We start from the raw sequence: 17,413 nt of genomic DNA on the forward strand, positions 1-17,413 counted from the left end.
AGACTACAATGAATCAGTGGATGTACTGTAGGCGCAATACAAACGAGGCCAAAACATGAATAATCTCAGATGATGTCATCTGAATCCGAGTGTTTGCTGGGGGTAGTGTAGATGATTATTTATCACAGAGGAGATGCTGCAACGTGGGGACAGCAGCTTGATGGTGTGTGTGTCCAAGGTGTGTCTCGCAGCTAGACAGCCGGAGTGTAAGATGTCTGGAGATGTGTGTGAGCATGTGACGTCTGCTCTGCTTGCGGGCTGTCATGGTCACTGTGGAATGGGGTGTTGGCCAATGGGACTTAGGTTCGCTCAGAGTCTCTGGGTGAAGTTCTCGGGGAACACTCCTTTGGTGGTCAGCTCTTTGGTCTTCTGCCACTCCGACTCTTTAACGCCCATTAGCCAACCGTCATCCTGAAGACACACAGTACACACACGCACACGCACACGCACAGACCAATTAAGATTTGATACTGTGAGGTCTCCTCTATAAAATGTAAGTACGAACCTCCGTTATTTTCGTTACAGTTTAAGTCGTTACTTAAGTGATAATACACTGACTGAGGTATACCAGATTATATACTGTGGCCAGGGAAGCTGACAGGGGGGTCATTTGGGTCAGGCCTAGGGATACGGGGGGCTACAGAATTGGGTCCCCCTTGTGCCCTGTGTACATCGGAGGCGAACTAAGCGACCTGCGCGGGGGAAGTCATTGTTTCTCTATGGAGGGAAGGCTATAAAGCTACCAGAGCGAATTCGCCAAGAGCGAAGCTTCTTGAGCGACCAGGGCGAATTTTGCAGATTAAACTCAAGCTAATCTTAAGCGAATTCGCTATGATGCGCTTCGGCGAAAACCAATTGGAACATTCATATCGAGGAATGTCCCAGGCTGTCAAGACAGAGCCGTTATGTGCTTAGCTGAATCAAACATGTCAGTGCAGCGAATAAAACGAATTCATGGCGAAACTTCTTCAACCACCCCAGCTACCTGGGTCGCGTAGGTAGCGCCCGATGTACACAGGGCATTATACTAACCCATTGACGCCTGAAGCACCTGCAGAAATGGGTGCTAATTGCCAAACCCCTTTTTGGGAAAAGTTACTGTCAGCCTTTACAAACCCATATATCTCAGCCTCTGAAGCACATAAAAACACAAGATTAGTTGCATTTTAAACGCTAAGACACCCATCTTGCGTTATAATGTGTTAATTAAGCGCTAACATGCCAACATCTTTAATTAAATATCACAAATCTCATGAGCCTGAATGTTGCGTTATACAGCTGCAGGCGCCAGGGTCAATGTTGCGCAACGCAACATCTAGCGTCAATGGATTAAATAGGGTAGGGTAGGGTGACTTTGACCTGGGCCCGGCCAAAGCTGTCAGCGTCCTTGACTGTGGTACAGTATTGCGTAGTGTCTGACCTGTTCGTCAGGGTTGTCGTAGGTCATCACCAGCACAACATCTCCTGCCTTCAGCTCCAGCTCATCCGTGTCGTTGGCATTATAATCGTGCATGGTCTGCACCTGGGGAACCAGATTGAAGCACAAAAACACAAATACAGCTTATTATTCACTCATACACAGTAAAATGTGTAAAGGCCAATTTATACTTATTGACGCTGGCGGTTGCAGAGCCTGTGCAACCATTTGTGCGCGACCACGCCCCCCGCGCAGAGGCTCTGCAACCGTCGTCGCGCGCCTCGAGAAAATCCTGACTACGCTTCAGACGGTCACGAAGGTCACAGAGAAAAGGCGCTGTGATCTTGCTACTTCCTCATTCTCGTGGCAGCACAGTTCTCCGGTAGTTTACGAGAGCAAAAAAAATATGGGAAATTTCCTGATACAGATATTGAGTCAGGTCCAATGTTAATTTGAAATCATAACACTTCCATATTAGTTTTCAGGATGGGATCGTTACTTTTTTACTTGTTACTTTTTGCTTATTAATTGATTTCCTGTTCTTCGGACTCCCTTTTCTGACCAAATAGTCAGCTTGGGCGTACCTCAAGTTGAAACCCATGCAAAATATGTGATTTTGGTATTGGATCGGAGTAGTATCGGTATTGGCAGATATCCAAATTTAGATAATGGGATTGGATCGGAAGTGAAAAAATGTGTATCTGTGCATCCCTACCTTAAAGATGAACCCAGGAGGCATCTCGACAGCGTCCGAGGTCTCTGCAGCTGCTACTGGCTGAGCCTAAGGAGAAGAAGCACACTTAAAGGTTCACTGCATGATATGTTTTAGCAGCGTCTTTCAAATATGAATGCTGCCCATTCATTTTAAACTTCCAGAAATAGACATTTTTAGCTGCAAATCTTACAATACAGTCATAGAAAAAAGTTCTGTTTCTGTCAAAAACAGTCATAAAACATGGTCTGATCTTCCCAGAAATCACAAGAAGGAACAATCAGCAGAGTCTGCTTTGACTAATTCCACCCAAACATTTACATATTATCATATTTTTATTGGTCACACGATGTAAACATTCACAGGACAGCGAGGCATACGTAAGTACACCCTTGCATTCAATAGGTTTTAACCTGCAGTTAGTCGCAATAACCTTGCCCAGAAGTTTCCTGTAGTTGCAGATCAGATTAACAAAACAATCTGGATTCATCTTGTCTCCCTCGTCTTTACAAAACTGCCCCTCTTCAGCAAAGTTTCTGGGATGTCAGGAGTGAATAGCTCTCTTGATTACATGCCATATCGTACATATTATTATGCTAAGAAGATGATAATAGGAGTGTCAATACTCACAGCCTCTGCTGCAGGAGCCTCCGAAGTGGCAGCGGGTTCTGCACTCTCTGTAGCCGCAGCCTGCTAAACATGGAACACAGACTTAGCGTGTGTGTGTGTGTGTGTGTATGTGCGTGTGTGTGTGTGTGTGTGTGTGTGTGTGTGTGTGTGTGTGTGTGTGTGTGTGTGTGTGTGTGTGTGTGTGTGTGTGTGTGTGTGTGTGTGTGTGTGTGTCAGCTTGTGAGAGAGGGAAAGGGAGATGGGTATACAGATATAAAGAGAGAGCAAGGCCAAGAAAGAAAGAGGGAAAGCAATAAACAGAGAAAACAAGAGAAAAGGTGAAAGAAAACAGAAAGAAAGAGAGTCAGTTTGTAGGGATGGGGTGAAGAAAACACTGGACCAGATTCTGACTGGCCTGCAGGACTACTACGGCACGAACACAGACACAGTACGAGACATCCAGACCTTTTTGCACACATCACATTTAGGGCTGCTGACCGGCCGCGCTCACACTTTGGACTCTTGCGGGGTCAGTCGAAGGCCAAAGTAGTGGCTCTGTACAGTGCAGTACTGTATGTGTGCAAAAACACTGAGTGTTTGTTTAGGCATTGGCACCACAGCATGCCTAAATCCCACCGCATCGAGCGAGCAATGAGCATCGTCCCTTTTCCCAAGGGGTTAGTTTGTCAACTTAAAAGGGGGGGGGAATAAAAAAACTACCAAACACAATGATCTACAATACGGCAGCAGAGACTCCCGAATCTTAAAGATCAAAGGGTCTTGATTTGTCCCCATTGGAGAGCTTTTGGCTTCGGTCTTTGAGATGAGTAGAGTTCCTTTGGTAGCCCACTAACAGGGTGTGACCACTTTAGAGCTCGAGAAAACCACAAAGGGAATCATAGCAATGTAATGGTTGGAGATACTGTGATCTGATTTTTATTCCACATATTAATTGATGATGATAATAACATATCAAATTGATTGTAATCGATGGGAGAGATGTTTCCAGTAGGTGTGTCTGGATGCTGACATGATGCTAGCAAGTATATGCAAATCAGTTTTCAATTAATGCAAATCTAGATTCTTTCTAAAGACTGTGGGCATTGGTGATCAACCATTCAAAGGTAAACCTCAAACAGGGGCAAGTTCAAGAGCCTTTCTTTAAGAGCGAACGCCCCACCCCACCCCACCCCACCCAGCCACCTTGGCCCCCACACCACCCCACCCCTCCTGCTCCCACTCCCAACCCCGGGAGGGCAGGAGAACCCGGCGTCCGTGGTCTCTGCCGTTGTCCCATGCCAAGCATCGCCACACGGGGGGTAGGGGAGGGTTTGGTGATTGGCCCAGCCCGACGATGCCATGCGGTTAATAGAGCATGCCCAGCCTCTGCACCCTCTGTCCACCAATGAGACGGAGCGGAGTGGAGTGCAGCTACTGTTACCACGACCACAGCAGCCAGAGCCGCAGTCGCAGCTGCCGGTCCGTTGCCGATGGTTACCTGTTCCCCGTCTTCCTGGACCGGCTCAGCGGTGGCATCGTCGGTTGCCGTGGCGTCAGGTGGGGTTCCAGCTTTTTCTTCTTCCTCTGCAGCGGCAACCTCGCCACTGTCGCCAGCATCAGCACCAACTTCCTCGTCTCCAGTGGCAACAACATCAGCATCCGTGGGCGAAACTGCAGCATCAGCATCAGTATCAGCAGCAGCAGCAGCAGCTGCAATGTCCTCATCACTTGGTGGTTTGTCTGCAGCAGGCTCCTCTTCCTCCCACTTGGGCTTGGTGGGGTCCTCGGCCTCCTCCTCCGCACCCCAGTCTGGCTGGGTGTGGTCGTACACCGCCGGGGGGGCTGCCGCCACTGCCGGCTGCTCGTCGTCATCGTCGCCCCAGTTGGGCTTGGTCGGATCGTCGCCCCAGTTCGGCTTGGTCGGGTCGTCGCCCCAGTTGGGCTTTGTGGGGTCGTCGCCCCAGTCTGGGTTAGTCGGGTCCACAGAAGCGGCAGCGGCGGCAGCAGCAGTGGGCTGCTCTGGGGCCTCGTCTTGCTACAAGGGGGGGTGGGGGTTTGGGAATTTGGTGGTTTGTGGGGGATAGGTTTAAGGTGGGGTGTAGGTGGTGGCGAATTTTTGCGAGATTGGGGGAGGGAGGAAGAGGGCAGTGAATGGGGGCAGTTTCAGATTAAGGGTTGGGTCAAAAGAAAAGATGTGTGTATGGACGATGATGAAAACGGGGGGCGCACAAAAGCCGGAGGTGGGGGGATGTGGTGATGTTGGATCCAGATTGGGAGAAGCAGTAAGAGTGTGAGAGACGAAACATGTGAGCCATAGCATCAAGAATCACATAAGTATTTGAAGACTACCATTAAGTGTCACTGTGATTCAGTAAAGATCATTTACAATCAAGTATCAGTGGTCTTCAGTACCAGGGCTGGATTAATTTGACCACATTGAAAAAAAATGGAGAGGGGGTTAGGCTAGATCTTTGAGTGGCATGTGGCATGTGTCAGTGACATGCGGAAGTGCCGCAGTGACATGTCCATTGATTTTATATTAACCACAGACTTATACTAATTATTATCAATAAGTGTAAAAATATGTATTAATAAAAAGTATTATTTTTTAATTATTTATGTATTCTAGGTCTGTAATTACAACAGTTAAGGGGCATGTCAAGCGCCGTCACGGTTGGCATGTCACGTTGGTTACTATGGTTACAGTGGCTACTACGATGTCAAACTGTGCCTAACCCTAAACTTATTCCTAAACCTAACCTGTCACTGAAAAAATGTGTGTAAACCAACCGAACTGTGCCTAAACCTAAACTAATTCCTAAACCTAACCTGTCAGTGGAAAAATGTGTTTTATAGTTGCATGCCAGTGATGCCACTTCCGCATGTCGATGTTGAACTGTGCCTAAACCAAACTCATTCCTAAACCTAACCTGTCAGTGAAAACGGTGTGTACACCAACCTATAAACATGCCGCACTGTGCCTAAACCAAAACTCATTCCTAAACCTAACCTGTTAGTGGAAAAATGTGTTTTATAATAGCATGTCAATGACACCACTTCCGCATGTCACTGGCACATGCCACATGCCACTCAAAGATCTAACTCATACTGAAAAAATGAGCATTGTTTTGTTGATTAAGCTCATGTCTTGTCAATATTCAAAATCCATGTGAAAAAAATGACTGTCTCAAGTCAGATATTTATATGCGATTAAAATGTGATTCATTTTGATTGACTAATTTCAAAGCCTCTAGTTAATGTGAGTGATTAAATTTTTTAATCAAGTCCCAGCCCTACGAAATACACATCCAAACAGTCAAGTACCATTGCGGTTGATTAAGTAAACATGTCAACCGAAGTATCAAATCCCACTTCCTTTCAGTAAAGACACATACTATCTATGTATACCACCAAGGATCAATGGTCTTTGCTAAAGAAATCATTAAAAAGCCCATTTAGCAAACAAATACCATCAAGTGTCACTATGCTCTAGTCAGGAAATATGGCAGAGCACCAGAGAGTCTAAAACAAGATATGCCAGTGTATAGTTTATTGATGACCATTCGGTATGCCTCCAACTTGACATGAGGATTGAAGCAGGATGCTGTGGGTAGGCTACTTGGTCTGTGCATATGGTATACCCCCAATATAAATGCAGACCACACATTAAACTACACCAGGAATAATCTGTTATGGCGTTCGATGATTAAGGAAAAAGTAAGTCTTAATCTTTTACATCTTTCTATGGTATAGTATATTTTTGAATGGCTTGCAGGAACAAAATGCTAGTCTGGGCCAGCCCATACGTCCTGAAATGCTGCTATGTGATATTTCAGTTTTTTACAGGGTTGAGAGCCAAATACATTTTAGGATTTCTATTGGCTTCAAGGCTAATTCTTCTATGCACCCAGCTGACTGCTAAGTGAGAGGAAGGACTGGTTTGATTATTTCTTGCATTTTATTTCATGCAGTGTAAACCCACCCCATGAGAATTTGGTTTAAACTGCAGTACATTGGCCAGACTACAACTGTAGAGCTTTGTAGTTGCCATAGGCAGGCTAACATGATGCAACCTATTGTATTTAGTAGATCATACTAATACCATCATACCTGCTGTAGAATACGTGAATAAACATAAATCACGAACACATTGCCACACATAGTCATTATTGAATGTAGCCATAAGCCCGATTCGGACGGGACTTTTATTACCTATGGACCCCCGGTAATTCGGAATAATTACGGAGAATATCTGAGTTCTTAGTCCTGTGCGAATGTGCCATGTCCGCAATTTGTGAGGTAATAATTCCGCCAGGAATTACCTACTGTATTTCGGCGAAACATAGACGTCCTGGGGTAATTTCACATAGGCGTGCCGTCTGCACCCCCTTCAACGTCCGAGTGCGCCCCGAGAAATCATGGAGGTCCGGGGGTAATTGTGAATTACCAGGCGTCCATAGGTAATATTTATCCCGTGCGAATCGGGCTATAGGAGGTTATTAATATGCTGCATGTTCACCATTGTTTCCAGATATTGCATTGCAAGCCTAGTACACAATCAAATGCCTAATGCAAAATAAAAATAAAAAGTCAAAGAAAAAAATCCCATCTGGAAAACACTGAAACGCACAATGAGACAAGACATCAACAGTATCAACAAGAAAAACATTTTCTTTTTCTGCCTCTGTCATGCCATTCTAAGAGGACATAAGAATTGCAGAAGTGTTTAGACTTACCACCCTTCAGACTGATAAGGCATTCAAACAGCAACAGGCATTAATTAAACATGTTAAACAAGCGTAAAAATCAAGAACAAAAAAGGAAAACACCTTACCTCCCAAGTGTCCCAGTTTTGGTCCTGGAGAGTAGAAAAAGGCAAGAATAAATAAGGAGAAGAATGAACAAGGGAGTGTCGAGACGTAAGAGGTGGTAAGGGCAGCAGACAGACGATGGGAGTGACCCAGATAACAGCTGACTCTGGAGCAGAGCGAGAGCTGGAGTTATCTAGAGCAACTGTGGAGCTTAGCTGTGTACTTAAATCAGACATGTGCACACATGAATGAAACAATATAATCCGCGACTGTGCAGTAGAAGACATTGATTTTGCACCATGTTTTCTTGACTGCCCCATGGTTGTTCCTTTTAGGTCTACTAGATACAACATGTATTCAAGTCACATCTGAACTGTGCTTCGTCTGGATCTTAGCTTGATGTGGCACACACGTATGCAAGCCAGATCTTAACCATGAATAAATATAGATCTTAGTGTCATACAAGCCAGCTCTGGGGTGCATTTCTTGAAACCAGAGTTGCTACATTAGCTACTATTGACTACTTTGCTGTTTGCAATGCAATTTCCTATTCAGAACTACCAAAGTTGCAAACAGGCGAGGCTAACACTTTCGAGAAACGCACCCCTGAGTTGAAAGTAGGTACATCAAGACATCAAGAAGCCAGAGCTGAACAGAGCTCCAGGTGAACTAAATGAGAAGAGGATGAGATGTACACAAGTCATATCCAAGACAGATCTGGGGTGCATTTCTCGACAACAGCGTTAGCAACTTACTCGTGCCTCTTTTCCACTGCCAGTATTCTGGTCGGCCTACAGCTCGACAGAGCTGGACTCGGCCGGCACTTTTTCCTCTTCGATTGAGCTGTGTCGTGCCCAAAAGAAAAGCAAAGATTTACGGCCAAGTCGTGCTGTGTCGAACTGGCAGTGGAAAAGAGGCATTGGTTGCAATGCAACCAGTTGCTAACGGGTTAGCAGCGATGCTTTCAAGAAACAGGGGGCCAGACCTTTGGAGTGAATTCGGAGGAGCCATTCATCCACATGGAAGTTGATGAATCACAGAAACGAGAATAAATAAATAAAATCCCTTAAAGGGGCTCCAGGTAGGATTAAAAGTTTAATTAATCACCGTCCCGAGTCAGCCGACGCTTATGCTAGTCTTTAGTAAGTGAACGATGGCTGTCGTGATCACATCCACGGTCCGCTGTCAGAAAACCCCACATGCAAGTTTTGGCAGTGCGGTCCGAGGGAGTGTCGTGGGAAACGATCATTTGAAAACATCGCTTTACATACCGTATTCAGATTTGTATCAACTGCTGTCATTCCGGGATGAAAAATAGTCTCACAGCGAGTTTATTTGAACAGCATTTTTTCATTACGGTGTAGATTTTGACACAGGCATACCACGGGCAGCGCACAAATGACGTCATCCTACCTAGTGCCTCTTTAAGATTGAAGGCCTTCATTTCTGCTGAGTCTAGTAGGGAGTGTCTGCTCCAGAGTCTGCTCTTGCCTGAGGGGTACAAGTGTGTCTCTCTGTTGGAGTCATGCGCTTCCTTCCTGGTTCTCTGCCTCTCTCTCTCTCTCTCTCTCTCTCTCTCTCTCTCTCTCTCTCTCTCTCTCTCTCTCCCTCTTTCTCTCTCTCTTTCGCTCTCCCTTTCTCTCTCGTTCTCTCTCTCTCCCTCTCTCTCTCTCTCTCTCTCTCTCTCTCTCTCTCTCTCTCTCTCTCTCTGCCTCACACACATAGTAGTGGAGTGTGTGTAATACCTCTGGCATGCTATTTATTCATCGGCAGATGGTAGCTACATCCGTTGCTGGGCTTGCATCAGGCATACACACGCACGCAGGCACACACACACACACACACACACACACGCTTATTTATTTTTTCCAATGTCCATCTTTCTCTCAGCCTGTTTGCCTCCCATGCACATGCATGCACACCATACCATCACACACCATCGCACGCGCACACACACACAGACACACAGACACACACACACACACACATACACACACGCACACGCACACTCACAGACACACACCTTGGCGGCTGCGTTAGCGGCCGGTACTCCTGTGCTGATAGTGGGGAAAGAGTCCAGGTCCATATCCAGCAGGTTGCCGTTACCGCGCGCATCGAACTGGCCACCAGGGGGAGACATCACATACACTCATACACACAGGGACAAACTGGGGCCACAGAACACTGCAGGGACAGCTGGTGTGTGTGTCCGTTTTTAGGTTAATGTGTACATACAGTACACTAATGTTTACTCAGCGTCCTTTGATTAACCAGTTTGTAATTCAGTTTGGTATTTCTGGTTTGAGAGATTGCGACTGTTAAACCATGATATCCATGCAAAATGAATGTTTTTTTCCTCTGTATAAATAAGACATAATGATTTCTATCTATGTTATATTTTTGTTAAAGACAGAGACTAATAAAAAAAACCATGTTATAATCCACCTTGACCAACTCTCTCTCTCTCTCTCTCTCTCTCTCTCTCTCTCTCTCTCTCTCTCTCTCTCTCTCTCTCTCTCTCTCTCTCTCTCTCTCTCTCTCTCTCTCTCTCTCTCTCTCTCTCTGTCATATCCCTACACACATACAAAATGCTAATATGACTAAATAATACTTCAGACCATCCTGCTGTCTTAATCCACTGTAGGTATTGACAGTTTATGACATAATCTGGGGAAATAGTTACTTTTACATGTAAAATTAGCTTTCATGGTTTAAATACAAAATGTAACAGGTTAGTGCAGTTTTCCAACACCCATTTCATTTTACACTGGAGTATCATGTTAACAAACTCACTGAATTTGTAAACGTCTTTAATCTTTTGCTGAGATTAAACCAGAACACAACCACACATACCAGGAACAGGGTCGCCTGCTTCACGTCACCAAAACTTCACAATGGAGGAAAAAAGGCAAAATAAAACACGGCTTTGGGTGATAAAACCTGGTCACTGTGAAGTCTATCTATGCTTTCAATGCCTACCCCTTTTCCTAAACCGATCCCCCAAGTATGCTATGCCAAATGCTACACAGTAATGTTCATTGATCAAAACATTTAATACTTTTTAACTAATTCCACTACGTAATGCCTTTTAACAGTCCTGTTTATACGATGACTTCAACCTATGGTAAGTACGTTTCAAAGTTGTTTAGATAGATAGTTGTTTTGTAGCTTTGTTTCCCCACAACATATACAGTATATGTGACACTAACGTTCCAAAACAATCTAAAATGGTTTCTCCCAAAGTTGTTTTCCAAAACAGAAGCAAAGAAAAGAACCAAACAGAGCTTCTCTAAAATATCTTCTTGGGGACAATTTTCACATTGCATTCACTGTGTCTTTCCCTTTGAATATATAGACTTGAAAGTGACCCAGGAGACTGGGTTGGGGTACACTTGGGTGGGGATGAGGGTGGAGGTGTTTGGATGGGGATGTTGTGGTGACACCAAAGGTATAGGGGACCTAATAGACCCAGTCGGCAACTCTGGGCCCGCCCATGAAATTGCTTGTTTTCGACTCCCACGTTGGCTAATCAATATGCCAAATGACTGGCAGTGATTGGCACCACACGACCACGGGTGGAAGATTCGGAGGGGAAAACAACGCAGTTCAATGGGTGGGCCAGAGGAGCGGACTGGGTGAATGCTGGGCAGGTAGGTAGGTAGATAACGTAGGTGGGCACTGACCTCGGTGGGCGAGGTTATGCTGATGTTTGGCGTGTTGGCCTCGTCAAACAGGTTGAGGATGTTCTCAGTCTTCATCTCCTGAGACGGGGTGACTTTGGGAGGCGGCGGCACTGTAGGCCTCAGCTACGGGCAAAAGGAAACACATGACATGATATCACACTTAGCTGACGTTTTCATTTTATTCTAAACCATTTACAGTTATCATTTACTAATCACTAAACCACGGCTGCCCCACATTACATGACATCACACTTGGCTGACACTTTTATCCAAAGCAACTTACAGATATTACAGGGCAAGGGTCTAAATGAACCTTTGTCATCATCAGCCAAATGGGTTAATCGTACTAGCCGAACACAGTAAGGGGTCAAAGTGATGGGTAAGTTAGCATTTTTACCAGCTAAATTTAAATTTCACCAGCATTTGGCTGGTTGACTGGTGTTAATATAGAGCCCTGTTACAGGGTATTGGTTGCAGCCCGTGGAGCAGTACAAGGGCACTACCGCCATGGAGGGAGGAAGAGGTTGGTAAGGATGGGGACTGAACCTGCAACCTGTGATTTATTGTCCAATGCCTTAACCATTACACCATACACAGTAAGATAGACTCCCCGTTTGATAAGTTCAAGTGTCTCATACAAACTATGTCACACCAACAATTTGGATTTACTTCAAACAATGATATTGCCAATCCATGGGGATGGTCTTTTGTCATTTTCAGTAGCTTATAACACCTCAGCACTTCCTTGTCCGCTCATTAAACAACAAAATGAGGAAGCCATGCACCTACCTTAGATGGAGACTTGGGAATGGGAGGAGGTCCGCCAACGCCCAAAGTATGATTAGCTCCATCTGGCCCACTGCATATGAAGGAGAGAGAGAGAGAGAGAGAGAGAGAGAGAGAGAGAGAGAGAGAGAGAGAGAGAGAGAGAGAAGAGAGAGAAGAGAGAAGGGAAAGGGGAGAGAGAGGGAGGGGGAGGGAGAGAGAGAGAAAAAGAGAGAGGGAAAAGAAAAACGAACAGGCGGAGCAGGACATTAGCTTGAGACTCATGTTGCTCCTAGCCCACAGTGACCCGGTAAAGTCATGCTTGCCTCTCCAGGTCATACTGTATGCGTTTCCACCACAACTGTGCATCCATTGCAAACTCTCTCTGTAGGTCACTACAATGCTAGGAAAGAACCGGCATGCAGAAAAGCATCTCCTTTTGGAAGACAAAGCACCACTTCTAGTTGACAGGCGTATCAGACACACACACACACACACACACACACACACACACACACACACACACACACACACACACACACACACACACACACACACACACACACACACACACACACACACACACACACTACGTTCAGTCTTCCGGTAGACTTAATCATGCACACTGCAGATCATAGAAGATGGACCCACATTCACAAACAATACGTCCTCTGCCCCTAACACGAGACAAGACATGTGGGCACTCATTCAGCCCTTTTGGACTATAGTTGCAGACAGACGAAGACAAAGATATATACGTACATACAAACACATCAAACCAACGAGGCAAGGCAAGACAGTGACAAGCAACAAGAATAGTGGCTATATTCGAACTTCTGACTTCACACTGCTGAAACGTCTGACTTTTAATTCAGGTCAAGACATGTCCCTGTATCCAGATTCAAGATGTGCGTCCCAAGCTCAATCCAGGAAATCCAAGATGTTTGAAACATACCACTGGTGCTCCAAAACTACCATCCAACACAATGATCACTTCTTGACCTTGACATACGACACCCTAGCAGTGTAATCCCAATCTCTTCAAATGACTAAACAACGCCAAACATGGCCAAACCCAATTTAAGCCTCACAGAAGAATTAAAGCATCACCTTGGTAAAGGATCTAGCAAAGATCTGTCACAGTATGCATCACGTCATAGCGAGATCTATACAGAGGGCAAATGAAAGCTGATCAGACCACATGCTAAAGTTAAAAGATGCTATAACAGCTGAAGAACAAATCTCTAAAAAATGGGTTTCTCCCACATGATCCTATAAGCGGAGAACAAAAGCAGAGCAACCAAGAAAGTTAATTTGGAAAGTGAATGTAAGGGACATTAGCAAGGGCTTTGAATTTGTAATGTTATTTCTCCAAAGCTCCATTGCTCTGAATTCTCAACAATCTGACAATTTCACATTGACAAGTCAAATTCCTGATATTCTAGGCCAAATTCTGAGGCTGAAACGGGGGATCCAGTTAACAAATATTATGAGAATAATCATAAGCAAAAAATTGATAGCAATAACATTTGCATGCAGTTTAGCAAAGTGCAGTCTCATAGAATGAAAGAAAGAGACGTCGAGTAGCTGGTGAAATCCCAGCAACGCTATTTAATCCTATCAGTGAAGCATCAAATTGCTCCCTGTTTCCCTCACAAGAATTAAGGCAAATATTGAGAAGTCAGAACATAGAAGCTTCAGAGAAACAGGCGCCCCCCTTTTGTTCACTCAAACAGAAGATAACGATAGCGAGAGTCGGCGGTTAGCATTGCTAATATTAGTAACTAGCATTTAGAACACAAATGAGACTTAATAAGGTGTAGGATTAGAGAAGGCACAGTGATAAATCGACGACTGAAAGATAGAGAAGGGTCAAACAAGAGGAACTAGCCTAGCTTAGCGAAAGCACAGAGTAGCATAGACGACCCTCTCAGGCAGATAGGTTGCGCAAGTGTGAGTCAGAAAGAGAGACAGACACACAGGTTGCCCCAAGTGGAGCTAACATTCACGCTAACGGCAGAGAAGTTAAACAAGGCAAGAGGGAGACGTAGCCTACTTCTAAACAGAACTAGCGAAACGTGGCACAGAATAGCATAGCAGACCCTCCCCGTGAGGAGCGGAGGGCAGGTACAGGTGCAAGCGTGAGAGAGAGAAAAAGACACACACAGAGTTCTGTTAGCCCTGCAGGGCTGTTACCTCCGTGCACTAGGTGGCGCTGTCCTTGCTCCTCGGCCTGTTTTTCTGTGGGAGCGGTGTGTGTTGTTATTATTCATGTGTTTGGGAACTGTGACGTTATTTCTCATACACCCGTACATGCACTGATAACACACACACACACACACACACACACACACACACACACACACACACACACACACACACACACACACACACACACACACACACACACACACACACACACACACACACACACACACACACACACACACACACACACACACACATTCTTGCTCTTTCTCTATGGGATACACACAAACGCATGAACATGCACACACACAAACCCATTAACATTTTCTCTCATTCAAACATCAAACATACAAAGTACACTATACTGTATGTAGTATGTACTGTTTGTTGTGCTTCCTCAGTTTAAATTACATTATCAAGATCTAGTATAATCATGACTGTATTTTTTACAGTTAACATTGTGTATGTGTCTGTGTAGCAATCCATACTTTGTAAAAGAAATTAACCACCTCATAGTACATGAAAAAATAGAAAAACAATAATGCCATCATACCTGGTCGGATCCTGCTCTTCGAGCTGAATCAATCTATCAAACAGATTCTGGTTTAGCTGCAAAGAAAGAAATAAACATGAATTTATTACAGAATTGCCAAACTTGTCTATTCGCCAAAAAATGTATAACACTTGTGATAGAATTGTGATAGATTGAGTGATTTCGTCAACAGACAGGAGGTGGTTTAAAGCCAGTTTTGAGTCCAAACAAAATCAGCTGTTACTGCATGTTGGCTTTGTAATACAGTGTAGATTGACACTTTGATGTATAGCCTGTGTAATATGACATAAAATGTATGAATCTTACTCTGTTACATAAAATGCAATAATATCATGTTGTTGTGATCGATGTAGTAACCTTCCATTCCATTTGCATTGAAATGCTATCGGCCTTAGCTGTGGTTGACAGGGGTGGCCAAAAACTAAGTTGCCCAGGGCCCAGGGAGAGGGGCCCCCATAATTCTGGCCTCATGACCTTGCATGTATTGGGGTTGGGGGCCCTTTCAAATGACTTTGTCCTGGGACCAGCCATAGCTGTCAGCAGTCCTGTACCTGAGCTACTGTATGGTCGATAGGGATGTACGGTACTGTACTGTAATGAAAGTTAAGAGTGTAAACATGGTGTACGGTACTGTACTGTAATGAAAGTTAAGAGTGTAAACGTGGTGTACGGTACTGTACTGTAATGAAAGTTAAGAGTGTAAACTTGGTGTACGGTACTGTACTGTAATGAAAGTTAAGAGTGGAAATGTGGTGTACGGTACTGTACTGTAATGAAAGTTAAGAGTGGAAATGTGGTGTACGGTACTGTACTGTAATGAAAGTTAAGAGTGTAAACGTGGTGTACAGTACTGTACTGTAATGAAAGTTAAGAGTGTAAACGTGGTCCTCACCTTGCCCATCTCCCTGTGGAACTTCTCCTCCAGGCCTGACACACTCTGGAACGTGTTCACATAGAAACCAACACGACTAGAGGAAGAGGAGAGGAGAGGAGAGGAGAGGAGAGGAGAGGAGAGGAGAGGAAGAAAATAGAGAGGAGAGGAGAGGAGGGGAGATGAGGGGAGATGAGAGGAGAGGAGAGGAGAGGAGAGGAGAGGAGAGGAGAGGAGAGGAGAGGAAGAAAATAGATTCGTGCAGAGAGTTCCAGTGAACCATACAGATGAGGAACTTAGTTATGCGGTTTTAAAATAATGACGAGCTGTTTACATAGGAATCATAATGTAAAAATGTTCACAACTTACTGTTTTGTTTTGCTATGAGACAAAACAGGAGGGTGTGAAATTACGACAAATCCGGTTATAATGTCTTATCAGTTATTTTTGCTTATGGTTCAATGTAATCAGGATAGGTTGACTACCACTTGCCCTCGAAATGATTTTGATCAAAATTTCAGCAGTATTCTCCACTTACTCACAGAACAACACTGATATGCATTTGCGATCAGAAATGCACACCTGCGCATTCACACAGGACTAAAAATTATCACAGGACGTCTGTGTTTCGCAAAACACAAAACACACAAAACACAAAATTCACAGTGGAATTATTACTTCACAAATTATGGACATGGTGCATTTGCACGGGACTAAGAACTCAGACATTCTCCACAATTATTCAGAATTACTAGTGGTCCACAGGTAATGAAAGTCCCTTGCAAATCAGGCTTTAAATAATGATTGTCTTGTTAAATGGGAAAATGGTTTTAGGTACACCAAAAGTAGCCTGATTATCACCGACGCTCAAATCTCTTCGAGACTTGGTCTAAGAGCATAAAAATTAAAATTTGCCAAACGGCATGGTTGACCCGCCTCCCTTGGTTTGCTTATGGTTGTTGGCTTCCCGACAAAGTGAAAGGAGTTTCCGTATTTTCGGGATCTCAGAAAGTAGGCCTACTTACTCTTGACCTGACTAGTTGCAACGCCAAAGGTGTTGCGTCACTAGGAGATCGCAGCCTGGCTACACCAAAAGGGTGATCATAGTGGTTACCTCAGGGGTTCCCAACTTTTTCAACTTGGGGCCCACTCAAAATTGTCAAAAATGTCCGGGGCCCACCTCTGACCCAATTAAGAACAAAACTTAAATAAATCAACAGCAACACACACCAAAATATGATTATTATTTTTGGAAAATGATTTCAAGGCTCACTTGGAATACCTTCAGGGCCCACCAGTGGGCCCGGCCCATAGGTTGGGAACCACTGGGTTACCTGTTCCAGAGAGAGGGCAGCTCCTCCTGAAGGTCTTCATTGATCTCATCAAACACCTTCTGGGCTCTCTCCAGCTCATCTTCAGTCTGCGGACACACACACACACACACACACACACACACACACACACACACACACAGAAAACATGACACCTGCATTACAGTGATTGGGAAGGAGCAGCAATACACTTAGCAGAACAGGAGCAGCTGACCATTAACAACAAACAACGACCTTGATCATCCTACTGAACTGAGGACAACGACCTTGATCATCCTACTGAACTGAGGACAACGACCTTGATCATCATACTGTACTGAGGACAACGACCTTGATCATCCTACTGAACTGAGGACAACGACCTCGATCATCCCATTGAGGACAACGACCTTGATCATCCTACTGAACTGAGGACAACGACCTTGATCATCCTACTGTACTGAGGACAACGAC

At 44.7% G+C, this 17,413-nt stretch overlaps 1 protein-coding gene across 1 annotated transcript in view; it reads right to left on the minus strand.

Annotated features, from left to right (window-relative positions):
* Positions 1-17,413, minus strand: part of LOC134461853 (myc box-dependent-interacting protein 1) — a 30,174-nt gene continuing 12,761 nt past the window's right edge. The window contains exons 9-18 of the mRNA XM_063214693.1: positions 16,964-17,049; positions 15,651-15,726; positions 14,759-14,814; positions 12,022-12,091; positions 11,233-11,355; positions 9,573-9,668; positions 4,180-4,773; positions 2,133-2,198; positions 1,421-1,522; positions 1-411 (exon numbers count right to left, since the gene is read on the minus strand). Of these exons, the coding sequence (XP_063070763.1) occupies positions 310-411; positions 1,421-1,522; positions 2,133-2,198; positions 4,180-4,773; positions 9,573-9,668; positions 11,233-11,355; positions 12,022-12,091; positions 14,759-14,814; positions 15,651-15,726; positions 16,964-17,049 (1,371 nt within the window). The 3' untranslated portion in view covers positions 1-309. The remainder of the gene's footprint in view (positions 412-1,420; positions 1,523-2,132; positions 2,199-4,179; positions 4,774-9,572; positions 9,669-11,232; positions 11,356-12,021; positions 12,092-14,758; positions 14,815-15,650; positions 15,727-16,963; positions 17,050-17,413) is intronic.

Source organism: Engraulis encrasicolus, chromosome 13 (genome assembly GCF_034702125.1).
Source record: "Engraulis encrasicolus isolate BLACKSEA-1 chromosome 13, IST_EnEncr_1.0, whole genome shotgun sequence".
NCBI lineage: Eukaryota > Metazoa > Chordata > Actinopteri > Clupeiformes > Engraulidae > Engraulis > Engraulis encrasicolus.